General features: G+C 45.8%; 1 protein-coding gene across 1 annotated transcript in view; it reads right to left on the bottom strand.

Annotated features, from left to right (window-relative positions):
* Vstm4 (V-set and transmembrane domain containing 4) overlaps positions 1 to 12,159 on the bottom strand; it is an 84,877-nt gene that overhangs the window by 49,612 nt on the left and 23,106 nt on the right. Inside the window, exon 3 of the mRNA XM_021181981.2 lies at positions 4,999 to 5,067. Within this exon, the coding sequence (XP_021037640.1) occupies positions 4,999 to 5,067 (69 nt within the window). The remainder of the gene's footprint in view (positions 1 to 4,998; positions 5,068 to 12,159) is intronic.

The following is a 12,159-nucleotide window of genomic DNA, read 5'->3' as shown; positions in this document are numbered from 1 at the left end:
ACAACATTGGGGGCTAGAGAAATGGTTCAGTGAGTAAAAGTACTCATTGCTCGTTCAGAGGACTCGGGTTTGGTTCTCAGCACCCACATGGTGGATCACAATCGTCAAACTCGACTTCTACAGGAACCAAACCCTCTACTGGCCTTCGAGGGCACGGCACACATATAGAGCATAGATATACATGCAGGAAAACATTTATGGACACAAATATAAATAAATGTAGAGGTTATATGCAAATACTACAGGAATTCTTGTAAGGTACTTACATATCTGTGAATTTTGATATCTTTGGGTTGGAGAAGTCATGGCACATAATCCCCATGGATATTGAGGGGAAAGTCTAAGTAGGAAGTGCCATAGGACAAGGGCAAGGTTTTGCTTTTTTTTTAATGAGACAGTCTCTCTAGACAGTGCACTCAGCCTATCTTGAGACTTGTATATTGCAGATGACTTCTACTGACAGTTAGGAGAGTTGGCAGATGGGTGGGCAGAAAGAAGGGTTTCCCACCAGGGTCCTGGAGCTACAGTGGAAGCAGAGGGGAGTTGGAAGAAGAGTTCTAAGTGCAAGAATGAAGCACTGTGGGAAGGTTCTTTAATGCATCAAATGCTCTCCATAAGCAACCATGGGGTCTTCCCACCCATGCTACTGGGAAAGTCCTGATGGAAGCCAGGTTACCATGGATGGAAAGTCACAGGATGTAAGGAGCTCTAATTGAAAAGAGAATGGCCTTTCCCTGGTCGTTAAAGTCCAGCTGCTTCTGTACAGAAGCACATGTGTGCTTGTGTGGGACTTTAATGACTGGTAGGATGGATTGGTTAGAGAGGACAGACTTGTGCCTCCATTTCAACAATGTGAAACTCAATAAGGGGACTTGTGGATTCTGAGAGAGACAACTCATGATCAGCCGAGGTCACAGACCCAGAATGAGGACAGGATACCAGGATACAGGACAGCCCAAATCCTGTGACCTCCCACAGCCAGTCCCGATTTATTAATTCTTGGGCATATTACCCCAGGAACTTGGCTGGTATGAATTTTTAAAAAGTGGTAAATAACCCAATTGCCTTGCTGGGCCAGACAGAACTGGGGCAAACGGAGACAAAGCCCATCTCTAAGGGATTCAGATATGAGCCCCCATAAAAACACAGGGTAATTTGGCTTCTATTTTGTTCTTGGATGGGAAGAGAAAACTGTCTTACTGTTTCTATGCCCCAGGATGAAAGCATCCTCACCTGCCTGTCTGCTCATTCATGTTCTCTCTCCATGGTTTCTAGACTGAAGGGACCACAGAGGAACAAGGCTGCAGGCGATCGCTGAGGTTTATCATTCTCAATAGGCGTTCCTATACACACCACACACATCTGGGGCCTGCTCTACTCTGGTGGGAGGCAAAGAACTCAAGGTGTAGTTGTAGTTTCTGATCTTGCTTAGACATGGCAAGAGGGACCTGGCTCTCCACAGGCAGCTGTGGCTGCACATCTGGCCACTCTGTAATGCTCTGTTGCTCTAAGTGCAGAAGCTCTGGGGGGCAATGCACACACAGCAGCAGGCTCCACCCACCTGCATGTGGGTCTTCATGCACGGGTGACAGTGGATACTCTCTCCTCTGCCCTTGGAGCTTTAGGATCCTTAAAAGGTGTCACTTCCCATGAAGAGAAAAACTGCACATCCATTGTCCCTGGACCAGGCAGCACTAGAGACTGGGAAGCCCTCACTGTATCTTCCATGACAACCATTACTTTTACTACATAAAGGATGGCAAACCTGTTCAAAACAGTGACTCTGCTACTGAACCCAGTTTTCTTTACAGACAAAGGCTAACCAAAAGCCAGTGTCACAAAATCAGAAGCCACCAGGGTCACCTTTTCACAGTGACAGTGCAAGCAAGTTGCCCTGTGTTCTAGGCATTGTTCTCAGGCTGGCATGCTGGCCTGAGGTCACCTTATCGTCACATCTGATCTATTTATAAAGGATGGCCCAAAAAGTTTCAAAACTCAAGCCTAACCAAATAACACTGTCTGAAGGGTGAAATTAAACCTTTAGACCCAAACTCAACAAAACTTCTGCACTTAGCTAAGTCTAAACCCAGCTTTTAAATACCACATGGGAGGGAGGCTGGGGCATGTGGCTTGATGATAGAGTGCTCATAGTATGCATGAGGCCGTAGGTCAATTCTACAGCACCCAAAATGAATGAATGAATGAATGAGTGAATGAATGGCCACATAGGACTGAGGATTTAGCTTCATGGTAAAGTACAAGCACAGACTGTGTAGGGCACTGGACTTCATTCTGTCCAAATAAATAAATCAATGAATAAATAAATGCAAAGTAAATGAATATAAAAATTACAAACATTATTTATAACCACACACTCAACAGCAATAGAAAACATCACATTCTAGTCCCAAAATCTGTTTGTGATTTTGCCTTTTGCCACTGAACTGCTAAAGGCACCACTGCCATTTATAGACAAGCTGAAAAAAAAATCCAGGTCTCCCCAAAGCAGATGGTGGGGCCAGCAGGCTTCAGGAGCTGTGCACACCACAGGGAGGCCAACACAGGGTGACAATATTACTGTGCCAGCTTCTGCCCATCCTCCCAGACTGCCAACTGAGCCAGACAGGACAAAGTACCTGTTGCCTGGCAACCCAACAGACTATGCAGAGCTGCTTTGAAACTGGGTGACCCTAGCATTCCTTTACACAACCAACCCCCCTCCCCCCCCCCCCCCCCAACCCCACACGCACCACAACAGCAGTCAAGAAAGCCAGGGTCAGTGTTCTATCTATGTTTCCAGTTCAAAGGCAAGAGCCTGGGGAATTGCTGTTCCGGCAATAAAACTCTGTGTACTTCCACTATTTTTTAATGCAGTCTGTAATACCATCTTGCTCAGGGCAAAATACCTGAGTGATAGCCCTGAGGGATTTTAACTCACTCCAATATCTCATCAAGAGCCCTGACAATCAATGCTTGTTTTGTTGGGCAGGCACACAGCCAGGCCTAGCTAAGCCCCAGGAGGGTGGATATCTGTCTACAACCCACACTGAAGCTCTTCCAATCAGGAACAAAAGGGCAAAAGGCCTGAGATCCTGTGCCAGAGAGTTTCAACTACACCCTTGACCTTGCCAAAGCAACAGTGGGCTAAAAAGGCAGAACACAGGGACATTGCCTCTGCTGCTGCTGCTGCTGCTTCCAGTAACATGGCCACCACCTCCACCTCCTTTGCACAGGGAAAGAAGGCATAGAAGCAGCTACCCTGGAGTGAGCTTCCTTAGTGAATCCTGCAGACATGTCCACCACTCCAGGCCAGCTAGCACCAGTGCTCAAGACAGCGTCAGAGAGATAGATAAAGCTCTGCCAGGCTGCCTCAGTTTCACTCAAGGAGAAGAGAAAACCTTGTTCCTTTTCCCCACAGCTTCTCCCTATGGGGAAGAGAGCCACTTTTATCTCTGCCCAAGAGGAAGTCAAGTAAGAGACAGAGGGCGAGGGAACCAGGGACTGCTTTGCTTGGAGAAAGTTATGAAAAAAGAAAAAGACAACTATGAAGCACAGAAAAAAGCTCCAAAATACAAAGATGCATTATTGGATAAAATGTGATCTGAAAAAAAAAAAAAACCCAACTACTTATGACTATTAAACTAAGCAGTAAGTCCTGGCAAACTGAGTGGTTACATCACAGTGTATGGTTAGCCAATCATGTTCACAATTAGGAATTTTTCAAAGATATATGGTATCTTTCTAAGAGGCTACTGGAAAAGTAGCTTTGAATCTCTATGTTTTCCCTATAAGATTAATTCCTCCTCCTCCCCTTCCTCCTCCTCCCCCCCTCCTCCTCCTCTCTCTCTCTCTCTCTCTCTCTCTCACACACACACACACACGCACACACACACATGGTAGTGAGGCCAAATACACACCTGTTACTAGCTCCTTTGACCTGCCCATTCCTCATCAATCAACCCAAAGGCTTTACAAGATGGAATCCTTCTAAAGGTCCTGCCTTGCCTCCCTTGATGTCAATAACTCTGCCTGAGAAGTTAAAGTGCATGATGTCATTGCTTCTGGTCACATTCCTCAGTTACTTTGCGATGACCCTTTCTCTACTGTCTTTTCTTTGAGGCAGAGGCCTGTAACCTCTCTTGGCGGGGGGGGGGGGGTCCTCTGATGTGGGGGCTGTTCTGTGCATTGTCTCTATTCTTAGGCTTTTCATGGCATGCCCACACTTGAGGCAACCAAAACTGTCCCTGAAACCAGCAAATGTCCCCTACAGTGACAGAGCATCACCACTGTTGGGAACTCCACTCCAAGACTCATACTTGAATGGATGCCAGAGGTTTGTGTTATACAAAGTGTCTTGGAGATTCAAATCATGCTACAGAGTGTGTCAAGACTAGACGTACAGTCCTTCCAAATGCATAAGGGACCACCTCAGAGTTCATCCTGCATTCAAGACCAGCTCCAGGGTAGGACTGCCTCTGAGAACTGTCTCTTAGGCCATGAATTCTAGCCTGCAGCAAGCTGGAGTCAAATGGGGAAGTATGCACACGTTTCCACCTACATCAGAATCTCTCTGGACGATCAAGCATCCCTGTTTTTTAAAGCCCCCTGTGTGATTCTAACATGAGGTGAAGATAACTTGCTTATAGCTTTCAAACTTTTTAGGATCCCGAACTTCTAAAGCAACCAGAAATTAAAGGCAATTTCGGTGGATGTATTCTTTAATGGCACATCCCTGGGAAGTCCCTCCTCGGTATCACCTAGGAGAAGTACAGGGCGGTAAAACAAGGAAACAAATGGAAGTGGGCAGAGTAAGACTTTCACCCCCACTTGTCCACTGTGGAGGATACCACTCATAATTACCATTTCACTCCTGCAAAGATCAGTCCAGGATATAACTTGATGCTATGAAAACACCAAGAGACTCGAATCCTTTCTTTCTCTTTTTCTATCCCTTTCTTTCTGGCTAGAAATGAGGCTGCATCAAGACACCAGACTTACCTTCAAAAAATGCCCAAGTCACCTTCTTTTTCTCAAATGATGAATCTTCGCCAGCTTTGAGGGAGATCACTGTAAGCACAAAGATACAAGATAACATGACGCACGGCAACTCACAGCCCTGACCCACACCGAAACCGCACAAATGCTGCCATACAGTACTGATGTCACTTAAATGTATAAAGTCTACATTGACAAAACTGCCTTAAGTCTTCACAACCCAGATACCAAGGAGAAAAATAATGGCTTCCACCAAAAGTGAAGAAACCTGGGCCCAGAACAGGCAAAGAAAGCTGTCTGTGTTTAAAAGCCAGAGAATGGCAAAGCCAAAATATAGCCTAATGGAAGTCATGCCTGCCCCATGTACTTTCAAATATAAAGAGTTTATTGATGAGTACCAAAACCAAGTAACCACTTCCTTTGTGAGTTTAGTATTTTCCATGACCCAGTGCTGAGTATGTATTCCTAGACAGAAGCACCTGGAGTCCTGAATTGGCAGGAAGAGGCCCTGAGACCATTCTGTAAGGAAGACACTCTTAATGACAGCAGGCTCCTTTTCCTGAGATTATTTCACCTTCTTTTACTTGATGGTTGGTCAAAGGACTTACTCTGTGTTCAGTAGAACAAGTTGAGTTATAGTGTGTAAAACCTTGAATACCACTCTAGGGAACTAAACAGACAACAACATCAGGGGGTGAGCTGATTGTTAGACAGAACTTTCTGTGTTGACAGAAATGTTTCATGTGAGTGTTGTCTGGGTCAGCAGCTATTGGCTACCTGTGGCTACTGAGCACTTAAAATGTGAATAGTCTGGCCAAGACAGCGTGCCTTTAACTCCAGCACTCGGGAGGCAGAGGCAGGCAGATCTCTGTGAATTCAAGGCTAGCCCGATCTGCACAGCTAGTTCTAGGACAGCCAGGGTTACACAGAGAAACCCTGTCTCAAAAAGCAAAATATAAACTTGAATTAAATTTTAGTAATTTAGATTTAAATTGCCAATTGTGATCTGTGGCTACCAACTGAAGAGCTCTAGACAAGAAAATCAAGGACTTGACTTTTAGAAAGGCAGGTCAAATGCAGAAGGCATCAGCACAAGAGACGAGCAATGAGACAAAGACAGGCTGCCTGTTCATTTCGTTTTATTGTGACTCCTATATGTATCTGAATTATTGTTGCTATAGATATCAATTCTTAACTTGCTACCCTTTTGTCTTTGGGACCTTTGTTGGATGTTAGCTTTTGAGGTGTCTTCCAGACAGCGGATCTTCTCTTCCTGTGTGTCCAACCTGTCAAAAAGCCTCTTTATTTTTTCTTTTCATTTATGGCATCTTTCAGCTCAGGATTATTTGTCCAATTCTTCTTCACACACCCCAGTTCTCCAATGGATCCCCCAGTTTCTCATCTAACGTCCTAACCAAGCTAGTGATCAAAGCTAACAGCCGTGCCTGACAACTTCCATAGCAAGTATGACCCACAGACGTGTTCTTCCCATCTGGTTTTGATTTTGACATTGTCTCAGTATGCCTGAGAATTTTTCCAGAGGGAACGTCAGACATGGTTAGGAGGAGCACAAAGTCTCTAGAGAAAGAAGTCTTCCATTTCCTGAGAGCATGGTGTAGAGTAATGTTTACCTTATCCATTCAGGGTCTGAACTGCTTAGGAACTATATTTTTTCAGTCTGGCTGTTTCTTGCTTTGGGTTTAGCCCCTTGGGGTTCCACAGCAGGAAGCCTGGACTGTTTGTCACAGTCCACACAGGTTTCATACCACGTTCAGGAACACCCCAAACTCATTTGCCTTCTAACCATCCTGGCCGTCACTTTCTCTGTCGAGCAGTTGCAGACAAACTTCCAGAAGGCTTGTGTGTCTGATGACTGGATTCCTTCTCTGTTCGTCTTTGTCATCTCTGACCCTGTCTAAGAACAAGTGTGAGAACTGATGTGTATAAGCTCACAAGTAGCTATGTTTGCGACTGAAGAAATTACTCAGTGGTTAAGAGCACTGCCTGCTCTTCCAAAGGAACCAGGCTTAATATCCAGCCCCCATGTAGAGGTACACAATATTCTAGAACTCCAGTTCCAGGGGGTCTAACACCCTCTTCTGGCCTGTATGGGAATCAGCTACACACATTGCACACAGACCTAGCTTACAGGCAAAATACTCACATACATAAAATTAAAATTAAGAAAGCAAATGTATAATCGGGGAACGCACAGAGTTGCTGTTCACAAGGCAAAAATTCAGATTTCTCTCCCTTCCCCTAAAGGAAACTTGTCTCACTCTCATGACCTTTCCCTGGAAATTGGCATGTAGTATATGTGTGTGAGCTGGAGCATTGTATGTTTGCATGCACACATGTGCTCATGCATGCATATGCATGTGCTCAAGAGTGTGCATGTGTGTGTGTGTGTGTGTGTGTGTGTGTGTGTGTGTGTGTGTGTGTGACAGAAAGCAGCCTGGCACTCCTGCAATGAGCTTTCATTGCATACACAGATGCTCTTTAGTGTGTGTTTATGTGTACGTATGAAATATATTATCAAAACTCAACTTCCCCTTCCTGTTCAATTTTTCTTAATCCAGAACTCCTGTATTCTACTGACTGACAGAGCAACCAAGCACCCAGAACTTAAAACAATAAGCATGTGATTCTTGCAGGCTGTGGTGCGGTATGAAGGGGCTGGTGCACTTTAAGTGAGGCAGTCATGTTGGAGAGGTGGGGTGCAGATTGGAGTGGAGGAAAGAGGCAGTAGGGAGGAATATATAGGGGAGACTTGAGCTTGGGGCTCAAGGTTCGAAGAAGTCTGATGTGCTGTCTACTCTGCAAGTTATCCATGTAGTTTGTCCCCTTAAACCATCCATCCGTTTCCTGGACTACACTGAATAGTTTTCACAACAACCTCAATCTTCATCTATCAAGCCTGGGAAAGAACGCTCCATGAAATCCTGAAGGAGGCAGCACAGAGTGGATGTTAAACACCCTCTGAGTAGCTTAGCTTTAGAAGGTGAAATGTGCTCATCATGGTCCAGGGACCACCAATCCAGTGTGGTCCAGGAGTTGGCAGCATCAGTATTACCTAGCAATTTGTCACAAGTGCAGAACTACTGTCCCTATCCCAGGTCTACAGCCCCAGAGTCAACTGGGAGCCTAGTGAGTCCTGTGTAAAACATGAAGCAGGAACTGAAGAAGGCAGAAGAATCAATAAAGTATGTGCCATGCGAGCATGGGATCCGAGTTTTGATCTCCAGTACCTCTGTGAGAGCTGGGAGGACTTAGCACTAGTACCCTGCTATTTGGAAATAGTAATGAACTGGTCCTGACCAAATCCTCATCTTTACACCCAGAGACTGATGCATCTCCAAGCCCTCTTCAGAAAAGCTTCTGTGGACAGTGCGTGATGGATTAGTACAAAGATCCACAACTGGTCACACACAGAGAATACGAAGCCATGCTGTGCTCTGTTCCCTATGGGACATCTATAGCATATCCCTCCCCCAACAGCTCAGGAATTACTCTAGAAGAAGGAAGAGATACCTGCAGCAGAACAGTATTTTCCAGACAGGGCAGAGCCCACTGCACATAATAATTCACAGCAGCTGTGTGTGCACACACAGGACCTATACAGGATCAAGCTAGCCAAAATCCCAGGATGGATCAGGTCTCACAAAGTCCCAGCTCTGAGAGGCTACTGGCAATTGGTGGCTGCTGTGGGAGGGAGGTGTCAGTTTTCTTCAGGAGGTGGCCTTGCGAAGCTACCCATGCCCCAATAGATGGCCCCATATTCATGGACCTCTAGCCAGCACTGAAAACCCAGTTCAAGAAGAAGGCTGTATGAAGTTGGCATAATGAGGTGGTGGTGGGACATACAGTAGAAATGAAGGGGAGGGTACAGGAAGGATGGCTTGATCAAAATATTACCATCTATGAAATTCTCCAAAAAATTTAAAAAGTGGGTGGGGAAAACATCTGGGCATAGCAAAGCATGCGTGTAACCCCAGTGATAAAGTCTTATTGAAGTTCATTGGCCAGTCAGTCTAGCTGAATCAAAGGTCTTCAGGTACAGTGACAGATTGGGTCAAAAACTAAAGGTGGAAAGCAATCAAGAGAAGACGTCCATCACGGACCTGTCCTCTCGTGCATATGCATATATGCACACATGTTAACAAGTATAAATCCATAAACACACATATGCACACACTGGATGTTTTGAGAAGGAAACAAATGGTGTGGTGAGCCTGTGTAGATTAGCTTGAAGTGTTCAAATGCCACTTGCTGGGTGTGAGACCCCAGGCAAACCACTGACGTGCCTGGTGTCTTAGTTTTTAAGGACCAGTGGCAGGGCAGGGGAGGGCTGCATGGGTTAAGAGTGTACAGAGTGCTTCCAACCATGTCCCTGTGTCCAAATGTGTCTGAGACATCATCAACACCTCTACCCACAGGCAGTCGGCCCCTTAAGAGCAGAATTGTTGTATTATTGACTGCTATGATTCCCATCCACGCCTAGAAGGGATCTTTGCCCCAGAGCCCTTTACATGGAGCAATGGCCAGACATCCAAATGGCCAAAATGAGAGGGTTCTCCATCCCTTTGCCTAGCCCTGCAACTGGACTAGGTTGCCACGACCTTTAGCCAGAGCAGGTGCCCAGCGATCACTTCCATACATCTTCCAGGGAAAGAACCCGTGGCTCTGATTTAATCCAAGTTCAGGTCTCTCTGCCTCATGCATGCTGACGGTTAACTAATTCCAATCCTAAATACAACATGGTGACCCATCACAAGAAATCTCATAAACAGGGATTTTCAACCTGTGGGGACTCTCACCTGCCTTTCCAGTTCAGACAATTCATGGGAAAGTGCAGCCATTATTGCTTGGCGCTGGAAGATTAGCAACACTTATCTGCTCCCACAAGAAAGAAAGAAAGAAAGAAAGAAAGAAAGAAAGAAAGAAAGAAAGAAAGAAAGAAAGAAAGAAAGAAAGAAAGAAAGAAAGAAAGAACCTACACAGGGTCCCTGCCAGGGCTTCAGGAATTTCTCAAAGTTCTGCTGTAACTATCTTATTTCAGTTGCTAATCCTGTGCTATCTCAAGTGAATTTGACACAATGTCAAGCTATGTGTCTGAGAACACAGACTGTAAGGAAACCCGGATGTCTGATATGGCCTGTCCACAGCAAGGGCTTTGTAGTGGAGCAGCCATGGCTCTGGTCCCTGCATTGATGCACCTCCCACTGTGGCACATGTACAAGGCCGAGATAAACTGACCTTGGCCAACCTGTCCTGCAGGCACGGAGTGAAAGAGGCCTCTCTGGGGTGAAATGTGGGAAAGAGAATACCAATACTTCTAGAAAGCAGTTAGCTGGAGGCTGGCTATAGCTCAGTCAGGGGGTCAAGTACATCTCAGTATGTGTGAAACCCTGGGTTTGATTTCTACCACCACAAAATACAAGGACCAAAAGAAAATGTGACACATTCTCCAACCACAGATTATTCACTTTGGCCCAAGACATTCTGAAAGAAGATGCACATTTTTGCAAAATTCACTCCCAGTGAACTAGCTAGCTATCAGGAGACTTCAGGCTCTTTACCAAAAGCCAACAAGTCTGTGTATTTTGTCTATTGGTCCCCTTCCTTTATTAACCAGCTGTATAGTCAGACAGTAGGGGAGGGACAGCAAACAGCCCTCCTGTCCAAATTGCTGTAATTTCTGGAACCTGACAGCTCTGGCGGGTTGTTCTGTAGATAGAGGCTGGGGCTGCATGAGGGGACAGAGGCTACACATGCCTTGGGAAGGGCTCCTCACTCAAGCTCCTGCAAGTGAGCAGTTATCACCCTCTCCTCCACCCCACCCACTGTAATTATTTATGCACTATCTTCTCTTCCATCCTGCCTGCATCCAGGAAAGTCAGGTGAAGGACCCAACCTCCAGTTGCTACAGAATGTAGGGTCTACATGAGGAGACAGGGAGACAGGGACTATTTCTAAACAGAGAGCCAGATGGAAGCTTTCTCCGTTCAACTGCACCACTAAGAGAGGCTTTGATTTACTTGACCACTGTGCCTATTGGTCAGTGGTTCTAAGATCAAAGCAGAGGAGAGAAATAAAGATTGTTCCTACACCCCAGTCAACTCCTGACTGCTGACTGATGCTGGAACCTGGCACCAGTAGACAGGCCCTGGGTGTCTTCTCAAGGAGGAAGTGGCCCAGACAACAAAGTTGCCAGCTATTCTAGACCCTCCCCAGGAGAGGAGAATAGGAAGAAATCTAATAAGTTGTAAGGTGTACCACAGACTGCCACCTCTCTGGGAGCTGCTAGCTGAAAGCAGCCACAGCATTAAAAAAAAAAAAAAAAGAAGAAAGAAAGAAAGAAAGAAAGAAAGAAAGAAAGAAAGAAAGAAAGAAAGAAAGAAGAAAAGAAAAGGCTTGCAGCCCAGAGGACTCAGACAAACCAATTTTGTCTAGAAGGAGCGGAAAGTAAGCTTCAAAGAAAGAACTTTAGCCACATCCTTTGATGGGTCGTAGGGATCCCACCCTTATACAGGGCAATCAACGGCCTTGAATCCTAACTTGAAAAGAAAGCCCCAAAAATATCAGTGGGGAGGGTGTGTTTCCACTGTGACTAAGTTCATGTGAGACCCTGTGCTAATGCCCTCAGTGCAGGGAGAGACTTCCAGGCTTTCCGAGTCCTTCAAGGACACCAACAACAGCTGTCTGGACTGGCTGATCGCAGCCGTCTGTATTAGGGATGGTTACACATTTCATTTTGTCCAGAAACCTCACCCGTGCCCTCTTTCTTTAACAAAAAATTCAACTATTGGAGAAGTTTCAAAGACATATGTAGGTCATATCCAAGGATGTGTCTGTCTCTGTGTCTCTCTGTCTCTGCTGCTTGGTCAACTTGGCTAAAGCATTCTGTGCAGGGCATGTTGATCTCAGCAGAAGCTACCTAGTGCCCGGTAGGCAAAGCTGGGAACCATTTAACAAGCAGGACAAACAACTAACTAGTTCTTGTCAAATAAAGGTTCTCTGGCAGTGCCCCTGAGCTCTTGGGGGTGAGTGAGGGGAGGGAGAATTTGCCTGAGTAGGGGACACCTCTCAGAAGGGACAGAGGGTCCAGCTCCCAGGACCCCACGTGGAGGAGCCCTTGAGATCTTGGGAGCCTTCGGCCTTGGC

Source organism: Mus caroli, chromosome 14 (genome assembly GCF_900094665.2).
Source record: "Mus caroli chromosome 14, CAROLI_EIJ_v1.1, whole genome shotgun sequence".
NCBI lineage: Eukaryota > Metazoa > Chordata > Mammalia > Rodentia > Muridae > Mus > Mus caroli.
This window is presented reverse-complemented; position numbering and strand designations above follow the sequence as displayed.